At 39.7% G+C, this 20,002-nt stretch overlaps 1 protein-coding gene across 1 annotated transcript in view; it reads left to right on the top strand.

Moving 5' to 3' along the window:
* The window catches only part of Ptp69D (Protein tyrosine phosphatase 69D), a 43,812-nt gene that overhangs the window by 14,155 nt on the left and 9,655 nt on the right, over window positions 1-20,002 (top strand). The window contains exons 11-22 of the mRNA XM_080266219.1: window positions 1,506-1,684; window positions 3,926-4,063; window positions 4,383-4,639; window positions 4,974-5,229; window positions 5,749-5,893; window positions 11,450-11,654; window positions 11,925-12,113; window positions 12,331-12,523; window positions 12,868-13,003; window positions 13,488-13,637; window positions 14,479-14,649; window positions 16,489-16,609. Coding sequence (XP_080122345.1) covers window positions 1,506-1,684; window positions 3,926-4,063; window positions 4,383-4,639; window positions 4,974-5,229; window positions 5,749-5,893; window positions 11,450-11,654; window positions 11,925-12,113; window positions 12,331-12,523; window positions 12,868-13,003; window positions 13,488-13,637; window positions 14,479-14,649; window positions 16,489-16,609 — 2,140 coding nt within the window. The remainder of the gene's footprint in view (window positions 1-1,505; window positions 1,685-3,925; window positions 4,064-4,382; window positions 4,640-4,973; window positions 5,230-5,748; window positions 5,894-11,449; window positions 11,655-11,924; window positions 12,114-12,330; window positions 12,524-12,867; window positions 13,004-13,487; window positions 13,638-14,478; window positions 14,650-16,488; window positions 16,610-20,002) is intronic.

The following is a 20,002-nucleotide window of genomic DNA, read 5'->3' as shown; positions in this document are numbered from 1 at the left end:
AGTGACTGCTAAATTGGTAGAAACTGGGTAATTATCTTTATGGAACTTTGGAAACAGTGTTTCTGTTATTTTCTTTGGATTTAACAGTGTTAAATTACATGATAAAGGTAACCCATAATGAGAAGTTAATGTATATGCCATTGATTAATAATTGTCTGTACTTTTATGAAACTTCAAATACTGTTCAGGTATTGCAAACATAACCCATAAGTTGCCATTTGTGATGTAATGCAAGTTTTGATACTTTTTTATTTTGTTTAAAACCATGTAAATGCAAGTTTTTTCATTTCCAGTGCTGCATTTGTAGACTTAATTTAGTTGCTACTTCAGTCTCTGAAATAATCCAGTAGTTGGTTACTTTGATAGGTTGTTTGTATATTATTCAGGCATGGGAATAAGAGGATAGCATATACGGGTATACTCATCAGGTGTTCAGATGAACTATAAGAGAATCAGGGTTGAATTTTTTTTTTTTTTTTTTAATCAGATTTTTTTTAAATCTGTGATCTTTTTTCTGAACCTTGTTTGTGCCTTTGGGAATTCTGTCAGAAGAGTACCATACTGATTTTTTTTTTTTTTTTTTTCCCTCGCACTTGCTGCAATGCATCCATTAGGCATGATTATATATCACTGTTCATATAAACAGACTTACAAAATTGAAAATAATAAATGTGGATGGGACGTGGGAGTAAGGCAGTGCCCCACAGGCTGGCACTTCTTGGTATGGGGAAGGTTACTCACACTCAGGGTTGGAAAAAATGGCATATATATATATCCATCTATCCATCATCCAAGCCTACATTGCCCCATGAGGAGCATAGGAGCCCTGGGCTAGGCAGTTGGTCTCGACATTTAAGATGAGAGTGACCAGCCTCACTCATCCCTGAGTTACAGTATATATATGCACTGTATATATATATATATATATATATATATATATATATATATATATATATATATATATATATATATTTCAGTCTTTAATATTTTATTTATGTCACATTTTTTAATTTGAATTGATTGTTTTATTTAATTGGTTTTTTTTTTTTTTTCCACTTATGAAGCTTTTTTTTTTTTTTTTTTTTTTTTTTTTTAAACTAAGCCTTTACCAGTGTTAAATGAAATCATATTTTGGTATCCTACATTTATTACCCAAAAGTTGCTATGCAACTTGAAAAGACGATGCATTAAAGGCTTTCCTAACCAGAGCACTTATTATTATCAAAGAGCCTTCTTTTCTCTGTTTTTTAATATTTGCCTTGTAACAAAAGACAATCACTTGTGCCTGACTTGATCAAGATCAGTACAGGAAGAGTACAGGCCAAGCAGACTTGATGCATCTGTACAGTACACATCCATTACATTGTGTCTTCTTCATTTTTACTGTGTTTATATTAAGAAAATCAATTTTGATTTAAATCATGATTTTTTCACTCTGATTTAAGTCAATTTAAATCATTTGATTTAAATCATAACAACCCTGAAGAGGATACTACATGTTACAGGTATATGCTGGTATCAAGCGTCAGTACGGCTCCCCTATGAGTGCTGTATGTCAGATGCCGGTGTGGTTACCATTCCCTGCCAGAGTCAATTGGTGGAAATATCACCATGATGGCCAGGTGGTCCTGAGGCTGCCAGTTCCCAGGGTGTCTCAGCGTAACGGCACCATCTGCTGCCACAGGTACAATTGAGGACAAAAGGCCACTTAATATTTCACCTCTCCTCCTCCTCTCCTTCCTCTGCTGACTGATATTCTTAAGTTGAGAGAGACTAGCTGTGTTTCTCAAAAGTGCTGGATGAGGCCAGAGCAGAAGATGCAATGAAATAGGAAGCTTTTGCTCTGCCAGTACAGTTCCCAGGATCTGTATAATGACATGCCCATGAGTACAGGATGCTTTGTCTTTTTATATATGTGTTCTCATGCCATTCACAGAGTATTCATCTATGTCAGGATCACCTCATATCCCTGGTAACACTTTGCCTGTTGGAAAAATCTTTGACTGCTTGAATTTCAGCTGTAGTACAATAACGTCATTTCATTGTTTTCATTTTTGAAGGCCCCAACATGCTTGCATGCGTCGGCCTTGGTCACCTAATGACGGCTCTCCATGCCGCTCAGTCTCTTGCCGCATCCCTATTTAGTCCTTTAGCCCTGAGGTCACACTCAGTGACCTCGTCCCAGGTCCTTTTCAGTCTGTCTTTCACTACTCTACCCCCAACATTAACACTTCTTACTTTCTGCACCCAATTATCATACCCCATCCTCTCCACATGCCCAAACCATCTCAATCTACCTCTCCTCATCACAACACCAATACACTCTAGTCCCATCCTATCCCCCAACTCTTTCATCGTAAACTTAGCTCCCCCAGGCCTTGCACTCAAGGACTCACTGCACATCCACCTAATAATTGCCATTTCTGTACGTTTGAGCCTGTGAATATCCTCTTCCTCTACTGTCCAGGTCTAACTACCATACAGGATTACACTCCTAACACAAGCCGCATGCAAAGATCCCTTAGCACGGAGGGAGAACCCTCTCAATGTCAGGAGAGGCAACAGCTCCCTGAACTTCTTCCAACCACTCCTCACTCTAGCCACAGAACTAGCTCCTGCCCCACCTCCAGCACATAACATGTCTCCCAAATAACAAAACTCTTCCACACGCTCAAGAGACTCACCAGCAAGTTCAATTCTTTCACTTCTGGCAATATCCACATGCTTTCCCTGAGATACTGCACACATGAAATCAGCATTACCTTGCAGTCTACCCCTAATACCACTACATCGCTTATGCACCCACTTATCATAAGCATTACACAAGATGGAATTACGGTACTTCCCATGTCCTTGTGGTAAATCGCACGTGGCCACTATCCCTCTTCTTTGATAGTTCCTCCTCCAGCCCTAGGTGCCATCACTTTGGTTTGTGTGCATTTACTCTTAAGCCCATGTGCCCCATACCATCTCTCCACTTCCTAAATTTTTCCTCCACTTCACTTTCATCCTCTGCAACCAACACCAAATCATCAGCACTGGTTAAAAATCCAGGAGGTGCCCATAGGTTTTGTGGTCTATTTTAAATGCTACCAGGGACATAGGAGGGTCTCTAACAACTTAAATGATCCGTACTGTGCTACCCTAGGCACCCTTCTGGACCCAAAAGAGGTAATATGGGTTTATACATTTTTTTCAGTCTTACCGTCATTTTGTTTGTAATTTACCTTACCATGCCTCTGTGGGTATTATGTATTAAATTGTATATTTTAGCTAATTTTAATTCAAAGTGTTGTTGTTTTAAATTTTCATGGATTCAGCTACTTATTAGCTATTTATTGTCATTCTAATTTCAGCCCATTGTCAGAATGCTGAGTTATATAAGTATTGTTGTTTTGTATTAGTTGTTAAGGGCACCAGTTAGAGTGATGGTCATGTGCTGCAATGGTATTTTTCTGCCTGAAAGATGACTGAATTTTTTTTTAATCACTAGATGCCATAATCCTGTAAGGAATTTTACAGGGAGGGGCACTAGCCCTCCAACCCACTTGTTGACACATAGGGAACACGTGGGTTAGTTATATGGTTACCACCCAGTGTTTCCTGGCTTACAGAAAACCATCAGGCTTGTCATTCAATGTAAAGCCGCCTGAAAAGGAAAGAAGAGTACTATAAAACAACGGGAATGATGGGAGAAATGGGAAGAGAGGAGGGCAGACACAGGAAAACAATGATAAAGGTGTAAGAAGAAGCAGGCATTACTACATCAGGCGAGTTGATGATGTGTGCCACCACCCACCACAAAGTGGCGCCTGGGCTGTTCATCTACTCGTTAATATTGTGGATTATGGCAGCCTTGCCCTGAGTCCTAGTACTTTGAAAGGGATTTTTTTTTTTTTCCCTGATGTTGGATGTGGTGATGCAGGATAGTAGTGGTGAAGCTGGATGGAGACAGCAGTCTGCAGAGCTTGGGTGACCCTAGTATGCTGCCACTCAGCACCTATGAAGAGGTCCACCGCTCACCCTCCTCTTCTGGAGCCTATGTAGCCGAGGCCTTCTCTGGGTGAGTTTGAACATTGTATTTATAAAAGTTAAAAGTTATATTTTGGTGAAATATGGTGATGATGGTCATGTAGGATTGTTGAATATGGTTTGCCAGATTAGGATGATAGTGATGTAAAGATGGTGTGTGCATATTGGTATAGGATGGTGATGAGTTGTGTTTGCTCAGGGAAATTATGGTAGGATGCTTAACAAGTTACTATTTCTGCTCACTTGATGCTGCAAAAACAAGAACGTTCTTGTTAATAGGGTGGTGGGCAATTGATTTGGTGGGTGATGGTTGTGATTATGATGATTAACAAGTTACTTTGTCTGCTCAGGTGGCACAACAAGGACAAGTACCTCCTCCTGGGTGATGGTGAGGTTGTGGGCAACTGGTCTGGTGGGTGTGCGAGGTGCCTGGGGGATATCAGCCCCCTGTCTGATCCCACTGCCTCACACAGCACTGACACCCGCACCCTTGGACCCCTCACCCGTGGCAACAGACGGGCCCTACGCTCCCTCCAGGTGGCACCGCCAGTGGTCGACGGCATTCTCTCCAGTCAAGCTAACTATACTGGCTTTATCATGATGTCAGGTACTTCAGTCCTCCATTTCTTACTGCCATGCCATTATGACACTGGCTTTACCATGATGTCTGGTATTTTAGTCCTGCATTTCCTGTTTCCAAATCTGTTACTGTAAACTGAAAATACACTGGTTTTATCATAATGTCATAGGTTCCTCAACCTTGCAGTTCTTGCCACCATGCCTTTTAATGCCTTGAAGGTGTTCTGGAGGTTGCCTCACCCCATATCTATATTGGAAAAAGACAGTATGATGACGAAGAGGAGGTGAAGGATGGTGGTGATTGTACTAATATTACTTTTAGATGTTGGTGGAGCTGCAATATTGATGTGATTTGTTTACAGTCCAGCCAGCAAATGGGCCAGTACTGACAACACACAGCGAGTACTTCCCTGTGGTTCAACCAGTAGAGGATGTTCAGTATGACCACGGCCCAACCTCAAGCATCTCAGAGCTCCAGATCATCTATGTGGCTGCTGGGCTCTTCACCTTCCTTCTCATCCTCACCATTGCACTCTGCACTCTCCTCTGCTTCTACCGTCGCAGGAACAAACATTTGGAGGAGGAGGAAGTTGCAGAGTCACTTTCAGGCTCCCTTGGGTAAGTCTTTTATTATATCTTACCTTCATCACTCTTTTCCATTAGATATAAGCTGTTAAACTCATTTTTGGTCATACAGTAGATTCTTGCTGTAGTTATTCAAAGGTCTTTTTCACAATATGCCTATGGCATTATTCATGAAGGAATAACACACACACTGTGTTGCACTGTTTGACATTATCCTTAAATCTAATGTATGGTAAGGACTGATAGTAATGGATCATTGATAGTTTCTCAGCAGTATGCTGTAGATTAAATAGCAAAAAAAAAGTATATGTAATGTGGATTTAATGTGAACTAATATCATGGCTCTGCACTTTATTAAAATTAATGTCTTTATACAGTACACAAAATGTACACAGGTGTCTCACACAGCCAACTGGCATGACATCAAGCTTGACACTAGCTGCATTACAGCTGTTCCTGACTGGATCTTTGCATGTTTTTACATTATATATTATAATTTTTACGTATTAGGCTACTCAAGGTCCCTCTGTACTGTAATTGTTGATATTTCAGACGCATCTTCCGATCACTACGTCGATCCCATACTCTGATGTCACAGCCAGCAGTGGATGTGAAACCAGTGCCTCGAGAGGAGTTGGTTTCACAGTATATTGAGAAGCTCAAAGATTCAGAGCTTGGCTTCAGGCGCGAGTATGAGGTCAGTGCATTACTTACCATCCCTCATGTTCATTTTATTGTGTATACCTGGTGGTCTTGTGGGTTAAGATGCTCCAACCAGATGTGGCCCATAAGGATTGTAAATCTGTTGGGTGGTTGGGGTTTATTGCTCCCAAAATACCACTCAGAGGCAAATGACTGGTTATTCTTGCCTTGATTGTTTAGACTTAATTAACCAATCCCTGAACCCGTATGCTCATGATGGGTCAGTAAAGGAACTGGATGATGGATTAATCTATAGAGTTTTTTTTTTATTTTTTTTTTTTTTAGACTATTTTCTGACATTATGCCTTTGAAGTTAGAATATATTATTCATACTCTTCATGCTGAGCTTCTTACTATGCATTAAAAATGCTACTTCATTGATTGATTTCCAAGTAGGCATACTAGATGTAATTTTAACTGAGACTCAGTTGAATTGAGTGGAACTGTGCATTTAGTAAAGAGATGAGAGAGAAAGATAGATGACTGAAAGATTGAGAGAAACATGCTAGGATGAAGTAATCCACAGAAGTGGGAAGGTTTTTCCAAGAGGAAGAAAGATGTTGAATATACACTGTACGTAAAATTTGCACCCTGCTTCCTCCTAAGGAATCCCTGTAATGGAGTTAGGCATGGTACAGCTGATGTTTTTTGTGGACTGGAATCTAAACCAGATGCCAAAACCAACTGATTACTTCTCAACAGTTGTTGGAAACTATTGAGAATAAAGTTAAGATCTGTAATCACGTGAGGCTTTGGTTTTAACTTTGTCAACCCATCTGCCACCTAATGGTGACAGTAATATTGTTTCATGATTGCTAACAAAAATCTCATGCTCTGAAAATGTCACCTGTATCAGTTGGAAATTGAACTCGGGCCTACCAGATGACAGATAAGAGTGCCCTCCCACTCAGCCACGGTGGCTCAAACATTCGAGAGCTTGCGGTGTCTGTTTCTTCAATGTAGTTTGGACCCAGGTATTTTAGAGTACCTCAGAATAATCACTAGGTGTCAATGGAGCATTTAACTCCTGCTTTAGTAATCAGCTGATGTAAATTGTCAGATACATGCAGTTATATGCATGAAATATTTTAGTTAAGAACAATAGAAGGAAATTACTGCTGGAAGATTGTAAAATCACCCTTTGTACAGAGTAGCTTGATGAATCTTTGTCATGGCCACCCTCTGTGGAGGAGTTGCTGAGGAGGAGACACGCTTCCAGTGTTGTATACGTTCCTTAATATGAGAATGGCTCATTTCACTGGACAGTTAGTTTATTATTAGCATAATGTAAAGTGATCTTAAACCAAGTATTGTTGAATGACATGAGCATCTCACAGCTACAATGACTGGAAATTAAATATATGTTTACTTTATTTGTGGAGAGTTCTGTGATAAATAATCTGTGTACCAACCTTTGAGATGTAAATCACCTTGTGCAACCAGTCACTGCCGTCCTTTCAGAATCAGGCCATTGTGGGTGAGTTGAGTGGAGACTACATTTTCTTATCCCTTGGTTTAACCCCGTGAACCTGCGGATTTTAATTTTTTCCAGCTAAAGATTGACCTTTCATGTTGGAGGGATTAGACTCAGCCTTTCAATATGAAAATCTCTTCCTGAATTTAATATAATCATATATATAATAGCAGGTAGAATAAACATAAAAGTGACATCCTTTGAGATTCAAGGGGTTAATGGGAGATTGATGTTCAGTAAGTGAAATGATCAGGTGTACTGAGCATCCGTACACTGATGCACAGCTATCTTTATTTTTTTTCCAGCTTTTGGTGAATAACATACAGTAAGGAGAATTTGACACAACATAGAACCACCATAAGTGAATTGCTGAGATGGTCCATATATTGTAAGCTATGTGGAAAGTAGTGGTATTTGCATTTGCTAACATATTTACAACAATCATCATGCAGCTATGCATTGGTAACTTCTTAATGTGGGTTCATTACCTAATGATCATTATAAAAACTGACTCCATTATGTGATTTTGTGGGAAAGAAATGCACTAAAACTATCAGTCTATCCATCTATTGCCAGACACCTTAATACCATAAGGAATGGCCACAAACAAATTGCCTCCATGTCGCCCTGTTCCCAGCTCACACCCCCTCTCTCATATACCTCTCCATACCATCCCTCCATCTCATTCTTGGCCTCCCCCTCCCTCTTCCTCCCTCCACCTCACTGACATACAGTCTCCCCATCAGTCTCTCGCTCTAAAAATTATAATTATTGTATTTCCATGTGTTCCTTACCCCTCAAATTCACTGGGATTTAGTTTTGAGCTTTATATGAATATTGTTTTACAATGAAACTTTTAGGAATGTGTCATTTATTGCTTACCAGGTTATATACTAGTGATACAACAGGTGAAAAATTCTTGTATTTTTGTACAGTCCAACATACTTTCAGAATGCTTGCTATCCATCAGTATGTTAACCCAGTGATCCCAGGTGACATAATTTTTAGTTTCTTCTTGTCACTACCGGATGATTTTATTCAACCTAAGAAAGATCTCTTGTATTTAAGGGTTTATTAAGGCAGTATCTAACCCCACTAGGGAGAAAAATCTATCCTGAGCTGAATAAAACTGTCAGATGGCAAGAATATAACAAAGAAGCTTTTTCTGGGCCCATGAGGATAACAGTTCCTTTGACAGGACAGTATTCAGTACAGCATTGGCATAATGTAAATTATTATAAACCAGAGATTGTTAAATGAAATGAACACCACTTGGCTACAACCTTCCTTACTACTTTTTTTTAATTTGCCGCAAGTGTGTATTCTTTAAAATGCTTCACGACCTCTTGGCAAAGGCAATGCCCTGGTGTTACAGGACCACCTGGTACGGGGTCCAGAGGCCTGTGCTTTATTCTGGATGCAAACAGAGAAAGTTGCTGTGCTGCCATGCTCTTACTCTTGCCACCACTTGAGCACTATTTACACACTGGCAATGCATATTTTTAGGTTGAAGAGTCTCACAAAAACAGTTTATTACCAACAGCAAGGGCTGTTTTTCAGCATGTCAGTGGGCTTATGGAAGAGTATTGAAACTAATTACAGCTGAAATTATTTTTCATTAATATCTCCACTTGATAACCTGCAGTCTCAGAATTATTAGCTCAGTTCTTTGATCGCTCACCCACATTTCCCCGTTAGGCTTGATATTTTACAAATTGTGTATGAAAATAACTGGAGACGTGATTTGGTCTGTTAAACAATAGTCGTATTTAAAATAAAGATTGAAGTGAATAGTTCAGTAAATCCTCAGTATAAGTCATGCTTTTTATGTTCATCTTTGCTGTTAAGTCTACGATAGCTACAGCACAGTTGCCATATGTAGTTCCATTGCTTTCCGTTACAAGTTGATCTGTCATTTACCCCATCTTATAGCTCTGTTGTGTGGAAAAGTTAGTAACACATCATGACATACAATGAGGACTCTTTGTATGTTGGTACAGTATTTATGATGTACAGTACTCGACTAGGGATATAGTGACCATCCCACCCATCGTTTTTGGAACAAGCTGCCTCAAAGCTGCTACAGTACTGGTCCTCTCACCCGATCCATTTGCCACCTCCTCTAAGGGATAATATGGGTTTGGCTCCTACTGCTTGCCGCTAGTCCCAGAGGCCTCCTTTGTGCTCAGTAATATCGGGGTACCTTACTGTCTCCCGTATGGGACAATCCCTAATGCCCTCTTGGAGATCAAGAGTTGGCCTTCATGCTATGTACTGTACTAATGTAATGCATTCATCCCTTTACCTTTCTAGTTTTCTAGATGTCTGATGGTCTAGTGAATTAAGGCACTCCAACCAGATGAGGGCCATAAGGAAGTACCTCCAAAGGGTGGTAGGGATTTGTTGTGCATGTATTGGCATACAGAGGTGAGCACCTAGCTACTTGTCATAAATGGACTGAGTACCCAAGCCTTGGGTCACTGCATTCCTGTTGAGGAAGTTTTATTGGATGATGGATGGATGGGTGGATATTATCTTGGGGTAAGAAGAACAGAACTTTAGAGCTTGGCACTGAAGAGGTTAATAGTGATTATTTGGAACCCATGATAATGGGTATTGCTTCAAACCCTTTTCGTACTGTGGAAGTCTCTTAGTGAGTAGAGTGTCTGGCAGTAGCAAGAATATTCTACCATGTATAATGACTCATAGCTTGCTTCATTATTTCTTCTGCATGTATATATGAAAATGCATAAACATATATAATAATTGCTTAGAAATTTGTGAAAGTATGAGGCAGAGATAATCTTTATAAGTCTCCCCTTTATTGACTTTGAGAGAAAATGTTGATCTGTAATAAGAAAATGGCATTTTTAAAGGGAGGCATTATTATTATTATTATTATTTGTGGTAGGTGGGGGTGCTCACCATCCACTCACTTGATGTAGTGCTGCTCTCGGGTGTCTGCCCTTTCCTCTCCATCCTTCATTCCTTCCTTTCTCTACTGTCTTTCTTTCCTTCATTCTTTCCTTGTCCTTCTTCCTACGGGTGACTTTACACTCCCTCTTCTGTCTCTCTTTCCTTCATTCTTTCCCCTTCCTTCAGCCTGTGGGTGACTCTGCACTGAGTGACAAGCCAAATGGTTTCTTGTACACCAGGAAAGTATTTGCTACGCTGGGTGGTAACCATATAACCAGATTTTGGCGCCTGGTGGTTTTAGTGGGTAATTATTGCACTCCAGTCAGATTGAGCCAGTGAAGGTTTATATCCAAGGGATGGTTGGGGTTGATTGCTCATGTAATACCACTCAGGGATGAGTGAGGCTGGTCACTCTCATCTTAAATGTCGGGACCAACTGCCTAGCCCCGGGCTCCTACGCTCCTCATGGGACAGTGTAGGATTGGATGATGGATGGATGGATTATTATTATTATTATTAATATTTTGTGGTAGTGAGGACACTCACCATCCACTCATTCGATGTAGTGTTGCTCTCGGGTGTCTGCCCTGTCCTCTCCTCCATCCTTCTTTCCTTCCATCCTCTTCTGTCTTTCTTTCCTTCATTCTTTCCTCTTCTGCCTACGGGTGACTTTACACTCCCTCTTCTGTCTTTCTTTCCTTCATTCTTTCCTCTTCCTTGTGCCTGTGAGTGACTACACTGAGAGACAAGCCAAATGGTTTCCTGTACACCAGGAAACTATTTACTATGCTGGCTGGTAACCATATAACTAAATTTTGGCACCTGTTGGTTTAGTGGGTAATTACAGCATTCTAATCGGATTGAGCTGGTGAAGGTTTATATCCAAGGGGTGGTTGGAGTTTATTGCTCACGTAATGCCACTCAGGGATGAGGGAGGCTGGTCACTCTCATCTTAAATGTCAGGACCAACTTGCCTAGCCCCGGGCTTCTACGCTCATCATGGGGCAACGTAGGGTTGGATGATGGGTGGATGGAAGGATTAAATGATCTTGCCTAGACATATTCACCCCCATTTTAGTGTGGGGAACAGGTTAATGAAAACAAAGATGATACAGATGATGGTGTTCTCTAAGTATAATAATGATGATTTTGTGTGTTCAGGCCCTTCCTGAGAAGTTCTATGACCGTACGAGCCGAGCCTCTGACGTGATCGAGAATGCCCCCAAGAACCGCTACCCAGACATCAAAGCCTATGATCAAACCAGGGTCAAACTGTCACAGATCAATGGGGCCATTGGTTCAGACTACATCAATGCAAACTATGTTTTAGGATATAAGGAAAGAAAGAAGTTCATTTGTGCTCAAGGTAAATACTCCATGACGTTTGCTTTTATATTTTAACCCCTTCAGTTTTGTGACTTATTTCTTGCACAGCTTTTTAACAGAGAACTAGTGTTATTGGTAGTAAGTTGTATTTTTGAGTCAGGTATTACATTACACTCACAAGACAAAGTCAGATTTGATTAATATTGAGAGTTTCATTCGTGTGCTGTTTTTGTAGATGTCATAAATTTGTCAGAAATAAATACTGTGGCACTTGAGAGTCATCATTAATAATACTTCCCCATTATTACAGGGCCAATGGACACCACAGTTGATGACTTTTGGCGGATGATTGTGGAACAGGGGTGTGGTGTTGTGGTGATGCTGACCAACTTGGAAGAGACAGGCAAGATCAAGTGTGTCAAATACTGGCCTGAGGCTGGACTACCCAAGACATTTGCCAACATCACTATATACCTTGTCAAGGAGAAGGCATATTCAGGTTAGTTGTTGTTGTTTTGTAACCCGTCTGTTTGGTCATGCAAACTTATTAAGTTCCATTGCTACTTATGAAGCTGTAATACCAGCTCCCCCCCCCCCACCAGTTTAGTTTTAGCTATATGGGGGGGGGGTATTTTGGAGCACATCCCTGACATATAAGAAGGACCTGCAGTATGTCAAAAAACGTACAGTACAGTGAGGTTTGACTGTGCATGCAGACTTCATGGTGCGAACACTGCGAGCGGAGTGGGGTGAGGGTGAGGAGCAACAGACCCACGAGGTGCGTCAGTACCACTACCTCCTGTGGAAAGACTTTGTGGCCCCTGAGCATCCCACAGGGGTCCTCTCCTTCCTCCGTCGCATCAACGAGGTGTACACCCATGACCAGGGCCCCTTACTGGTCCACTGTAGGTCAGTTGCTACTACTACCGTATCTGTATTTATGTCATATTGTAGGTGACATATGAAGTACTGCAGCACCTCTTCTATAGTGATATATTTTACATCCCACACCTAATCATTCTTTTGTGCATTATTCATCATCATCATTGTCTCTTTTTCCACCCAAGGATGGGGTGAGGTAGGGTCCAGAGAGCTAGGGGAAAAATAATGATAGGATAGACCAGCCAGAGTCATCTGACTGATTGCACGCACCACACTCACTTACCATTTAAGCCTTTGAAATCCTGATTCCACCTCAAAGCCGTATGGTACATAACTGTGTCTTACATCTGATATGCGTTTGTATATTGCAGTGCCGGGGTAGGTCGGACAGGGACCCTGGTGGCGCTGGACTCACTGGTGATGGAACTAGATGAGGAAGGTCAAGCATCTATTTTCAACTTTATCTGTGACCTCCGGCATCAGCGCAACTTCCTAGTACAGTCCTTGGTTAGTCATCCATCACCTCTCTTTCTTTGTTATGCTGATTGGTAGAGTTGTCACTGCATCTGTGTGTGTGTGTGTGCATGCATGCGTGCTGCGTGTGTGCACACGTGTGGGAGATTTGTCTGTGGGTATTAAGAGGTGAACTGTTTAAACCCATAATGGCCTTTTGTTTTTTTGTGTTCCATTGAATTAGGCGTACATTTGCTATGATTAGTTAGTGGTAATCAGTAGATTTTTTTTCCCCTTTTCTTCAGTTTTTTTCGGTATTGATTCAAAGGTGAATCAGGAAATATATGAGAGTAAGGTCACTGGAAGAGGAAAAAGAAAGTATCCAAGAACTAAGTGAAGGAACAAGTTAAGGGAGCACATGAAGGAGGGTAGTGGATCATGAGAGGAGTTCCCCTTGCAGGACGTAGTGATGTAGCATCAGGCAGGAGGTACCGTAGATTCTTTATATTAGCTTGTAATATGTAAATGACTTTTACAGAAACAGTATGTGTTCATCCACCGGGCGCTGATGGAGTATGCACAATTCGGCAACACAGAGCTAACCATCCCACAGTTGAAAGAGGTCTACAGTAACCACACCCATCATGACAGTCTTGATGACTCATCACCTCTTGAAAAGGAATTTGAGGTAATGCATACAGATATTAGGCATGTTCATTACCTCTCAATTCATTGCTTTCTAGTCTTCTCTAGATTGTGCTGCTGCTGCAGATGATGATGATGATCTACTGATCCCCGTCTCCCCTCCTGTTCTGCACAGTCACCTCTGTTTTCCCCTGACTTTAATGTCTCAAGCCATTTTGGCCTGTGAAGCCAGTAAGATTTATTAACTGGAGTGAGTTTAGAGATTTACTAAAATGGTAAAGGAGTCTGTATAAAGCAAGGTGTGGAGATTGATAAGACTAGGAAACTGAAAGAGGATCAAGTGGCTTAGGTATTTTACTTAGAGGAATGTATGACAAGGGTTTGGCACCCCTGTTCTTTCCTGGTGAAGTGATAGTTGTAGGATTACCAGTAGCTCAGACTGATTGGTTGGAGTGAAATGTGTAAGATGTTCTGTTATTGCAACCATCAGACAGTTACATTTAGCTTTGGAGAGACTTTTCAGACTGAAGGAGTTTGGTACACTCTGCATTCCTGAGTACAGCCATTTCATAAGCAGAATAAAATTGTATAGAATTAAAAAAATATATATATTTCCCCATGCTGAATGGCTTAAATGTTGTCATATTTTATTGTTGTATCGTTGTCCATTATATATCAGTCTCAGTGACCAGACTTAGAATTTTTTTTAGATGACAATCCTGAGACTGTTTCTCAAGGGTCACTTCATTCTTTGCATTCAAGCTCTGAGGAGCGACAAGTGTGTGCCCTTTAATCAGTAAAATTAAATTGCCTGCTCTTAACACTCTTTAAGGTACTACATTGTTAGAGCTGTAAATTACATAATATATCTTTGTGTATTCCAGCGTCTAGGCAAAGTAGTAGAAGACAGAAAATCTTTTGCAATTGCTACAAGTGAAGAGAACAAGCCTAAAAACAGATATGACTTTGTTCTGCCATATGACTCCAATAGAGTCATTCTGGCACCTCTTGCAACCAGACCGTCTTCTACCTACATCAATGCATCATTTGTCACGGTAAGTACCAATGCCTTTGCCAAGTTGCTGAGATTACTGTCATATTTTTAACTCAATAATTCTTCCTCCTTACACTACGCAAGTGTTGATTATCATTATCATCATCCGGACCTCCTTTCCCACTTATCTCTAAACGTAAAAGGCAGGGCTGCACTTGAGTTGTTTATTAACCCTATCAGGTTTTGGGGCAGGGCAGATTATGTCTGTGCTAGAGTCAGCCACTAACGCTGACCCACATTTTCTCGGCCTGATATTTTACTTTGATCACTCTGTGTAAATACACTTTTCATGATGGAATGTTGATTTTGGTGTCAATTTAAAGCTGAATAGTTGTACTTTATCGTAGTATGTTAAAAAAAGGAGAACAAAGAAATAAAATGTCAAAATACAAGTTGAAGTTAGGCGAATAGCAATAATTTTATACCTTGCCGTAGAAAAATATTTGGCAAAAAATATTGAGTAAAGATATGTAAATTTGGCTTAAACCATGCAAAAATACAATAAATTACCTTTACAATGATATATAGATTATGGTAATACTTGCATTTTATTGTGCAGTAAAGCGAAAAGGAAAGAGATGCACAATTTTATTTTAGTCTTGGCCGCATATTCGCTTCGCGATGTTTTTCTTTGATCGGTCAGTGTAAATACATCTTTTATGATAGGATGCTGGTTGTGGTGTTATTTTGAAGCTGAATAGTTGTACTTTATTCTAGTATGTTCATAAAAGGAAAACAAGGAAAATAAAAAGTCAGACTGATGAGTTGAAGTTAGGCAAAAAACAAGTTTTTATACCTTGCTGTAGAAAAATATTCACCAAGAATAAAGTTATAAAGAAACACAGCCATGAGTCAGACCAACTGTGCAATACCACCACGCATAGAGCAACCATTACATCATGCTCAAGCCTCTTTGTTATGATGAATAAACGTGATTTTTGGTGAATATTTTACAAAAGTTTTTCGTAAAATGACGATGAAAAGCGCCATCGGAATCTCTGAGGTTGGATTTGAAATGACGATCGAAATAATCATAAGAATCTCAAAGGGTTAATGGCCTTCTCAGTGTAACAGTATGTAATGAGATCAGACTTATGGCAAAAGAAATTTGTCTGTTTCTTAACAAGGTTCATTTTGCTGTTTCTTAACAAGGTCCATTTTGCTGTACATCCCTCATGAATCAGATTTACTCTAGCTGTAGTAAAACTTCTGGGTAGTTTATTTAAATGCTGTTATTGGTAGTTTAAGTAAATACTGTTAGTAAGCAGCAAATGCAGTGAGTTTTGTGATGGTTTGTCTTGTTGAGTTGTTGAATACCAGTGGAAGGATACAGAAAGAAATACTGTGTAGTGCAGTGGAAATGCAGGCACAGATCGTATGTCAAGATGAGAATAATTTTTAGTAATGGATTTTTTTTTTTTTTTTTTTTTAATAGGAAAAGAAGTGTAAAGAAAATATGTAAATGCACACAGCTTGTGTTTAGCTACACAGTTTCACCCTTGTTCTTTCTAGTTGTCTAGTGCTCTCATTCACCCCAGAAATTATCTTCTTCAGTCTATTGCTCACACTGCATATGACCTGTCTTTTAAATGCAACATGTCAAAGCATCATAGAATTAGTGGATCTTCATTTTGACTTCTTCTTGTTCAGTTTTCTTCAGAAGGGACAAGGTTTGCAGGCTCTGCCTTGGAATCCTTCTGTTTTGCATCAAGAAAATGAAGAGAAAACAATATTTTTTGTTCCTGAAATGATTGATGTGTTATGCTGAAGCGAGAATTGTGTTCTTAGTTGAAAAAGAAAGTGAAACTCTATTGTCATGTTTGTTGTGGTGTTCATGCAGGGGTATGACCTGGCCGAGTCGTTCATAGTGACACAGGACCCGATGGAGAACACAGTAGCGGACTTCTGGAGGATGGTGTTTGACCAGGAAGTGACCACCATTGTCATGCTCTCAGAGGTTAGTGCCAGTCCTTCACCTCCTATCCCCCACCCCATACCCCTTCTCTTACCGAGTGCCGCATCTCATACCCCGTTCTCCCATAGTTCACCCCATTTCCTTGTCACATTGATTTTGTCTATCCTCTGCCCTTAACTTGGCCCTCCACCATCATTCATTCCATCCCAACTCCTCTTGTCCAACTGTCATCCTGATTTCTTGCGTACCATCCTTACCTCCCTGTCACACCCCAGTCCTGCTCATCCTACCCCCATTCTTCCCACTTTACCCTCTTCATCTTTACCACACCCAATTTCCCACCCATCCTCACTTTCATTTTATCCCCATCCTCCTCATCCCACTTTCACTCATCCTGTCCTTCCCTGACCTTTTTCCCACCCTCACTCTTTTCATCACATCCCTGTGTTTTACCTTTACCCTTGCCCAACCCCCATTATCCTCTCGACACCCCATTTTTCCCCTCCCCTTCCCATTCTCTTCACCCCATGCCTTCCTTCTCACCCCACCCCAGCACTTTGCACCCCATTTACCCTCCCCTTCTTACACCCATTTTCCCAGCCGATCCTGCTCTCTCCACTCCATCCCGTTTAATTCTTTAATCGCTTATTTTAGTTTCAGGCCACACCCTGTAATGACCCTTTCGTTACAATGTCATACGCTTTCTTCTTGCAACTACCAGATCAAGAGAGACTTTGATCTGTTGTAGACTTCATATAAAGATGTCTCCCGTAGGATGTATAAAGTTATCTGGAAGTGGCAGGAATAACTCAAGATGTCATTGTACTGAAAGGGTTATTTTTCATTGATTTTATATTCAATCCTTGCAAAGAAATATTTATCAACTCTAAGAATAATAGAAAACATCCTCAAGATTTGTTCCATATATCAGCATCCAGTACTTAATAATAGGAGCTATGAATAAACTGATAACTGGAGTTCAATGAGTATGTGTGTAATAGGAAGGTTGTTAATGAGTAAGGTGTGAGTAGGAAGTTTGGCAGTGACTCAGGTGTATGTAGGAAGCTTGGTAGTGAGAAAGATTTATGGATGAGAATTTAGTTTGCATTTTTTTGTACTATTGGAGTTTCATTTTTCTTAGTTCATAGTTTGTTCTTTTAGTACAGTGATAATTTATTTCAGAAATTATGACCTGTTAAAATTTGTGGCATCTTCAGTGGTAGAATCTAAATTCACAGTGGTTGCAAATGGACATGAAATAGCTAAGTGTGGTGTAAGAGTAATTTAACTATATAAATTAGAAATAGGTTTTGAGTGGGAGAATGGACTTGTGGATATGTGGATAGTTGCTCATTAATTATACATACAAGAATGGTAATAGAAACAGACAAAATTATGTGCCAACAGAATGCAGAAGGAAAGGGCTGTTTTAATTATTGTTTCCCTGGAGTTCGTAGACCGTATAAGAGAGGTACAGACAGGGAATATTACATATTAGACACTCATGCATAAGTTCGGACCTCTAAATATAAGTCTAATGATATTGAAGCAGTAGCCAGACACTTACCCATTTGGTAACTGTGTGAGGTGGGAGGGAACAGGAAGAAGAGGTTAGGGGTCATCAATTCCTCTGACTTCACTCTCTGTACTCCTTCTTCTCATACACAGTCACCAGATGCTGTACCATAATTCTTCTTTTAGCATGCTTTCACTTAACATTTCCGTGTAAGCTGTTAATCAACATATAAACACTAAGTTCGACATGTCTTTATTCACTGTTAATTGGTCAAGATGTGTAGTGAAAGATCAGGGTTGTTACAACTCACACAAGCAGTTGTATCATTATACAGTAATATGTGCTTCCATATATTGCTTATGTACTTTGTGTAATACAACAGATACATTCAGTAACATCACATACATTTTGATATTTATTCAGTCTTAAAAATGATTTTTATTATTATTATTATTATTATTATTATTATTATTATTTATTATTATTATTATTATTTTTTTTTTGGTGTTTGAGAAATTAATCAGTCTGGCTAAAACATAGCCCTCAAAAAGCTGTTATCACTTAACCCAGTAATTTTTATTAGTGCATCTACAGTGTTAATGAAGAAATTATTGTAGAATAGTAATATGGCTGCAGTTTTGCTATCACTTGCCTTACATTCAGAGGTTTGATCTTGCTGGAGTGTATTTAGTGTGGAACATTGCTCTGTTGTACATCTGCTCCACAAACTGTACATCTGCTCCACAAACTATACCACAGTCCTGTGTCACTGTAAGTCTTTGGCACATCAGCACTGTCTATGTCCCAGTGCTGTGTTCCCCAAGTGCACATGCCACACAAGCTCAGAAGCTATTTGGTTGTTTCTGCATGAAACTCCTGTGTATCATTTGTTATATTTATTTATGTTCTCCCATGGCACTCTTGGCTCTGAAGGGATGCATGCTGCTACTTTCATGGTTTAGTGTTTTGTGGCCGTTGCTGTGCTCAGCTAGTTGACATGGGTTCTTTGACCCGGGAAAGAAGTTGATTAGCACACATACTTGTCTGAGCTTTGCCGTGAGGCAGAAGAGTAGCTGCTCAGTATGCTCATGCAAGTTCTACTCCCAGATATAATGGATATAGTTGTACAGTATATATCTTTGGAGGCATTGACTAAAGTGTTGCTGTTATTATAATAGTTGAAATGTTAAATTTCACTTATGCCTCAGTTATGTTGCTTATAATTTCAAGTCTTTGTGTGTGCCAATAATATAATTTTTGTTTTTTTATGTACAGTATTCTTACTTTCTGACACTCTGTTTGCATCTTTTCTGTGTTAACATGAAATGAGAATCCTGTTTTATCTGTGGTGAAGCCTAGGTAGAGTGCATTGCAAAGATGTTCAGTAAACAAGAACTCGAATGAGACCATTTCAGTTAACGTTTGATTAGAATGGCATTAATAGTAATTCCTACAACACTTCATAAATATTGTATGGTCCTAACCAGTTGTTAAAAGAAACGGGAGAAATCTGGGTGATGAAAAATCTACACCAGCCTAAATTTAAGCATTACCTGTTGTTTGAATGACAGTATTATAATTGGTTGAAGCAAATTGTTCAGTTATGGAACCACTCATTATTGTAATGCCATTCTGTTTGGCCTTGGTGTCATGAATTTTGCAGAACTTTGAAGCTAGAATTTGAATGTAACACAATATCTTGAATTTTGTTTCACTGTTTAGGACACATTTGCAGGCTAATTTATTACTGGAGGAAATATTTTTATTAGTTAATATATATTCATGGTTTGTGTGAGAAGGTTAGCAGAACATCACATACTATTTTGTGAGTACTTTTTCATGTAGTATTATATTGTAGTTGGAGGCAGATTTGTTAGTCAAACTGAAATTCTATAGTTGTTATTAGTCACTGCCATATCTTCT

Source organism: Coenobita brevimanus, chromosome 19 (assembly GCF_032717465.1).
Source record: "Coenobita brevimanus isolate Jiangsu-jjx chromosome 19, ASM3271746v2, whole genome shotgun sequence".
NCBI lineage: Eukaryota > Metazoa > Arthropoda > Malacostraca > Decapoda > Coenobitidae > Coenobita > Coenobita brevimanus.
Note: the sequence above shows the minus strand (reverse complement) of the source record. Positions and strands in the feature narration are given on the sequence as shown.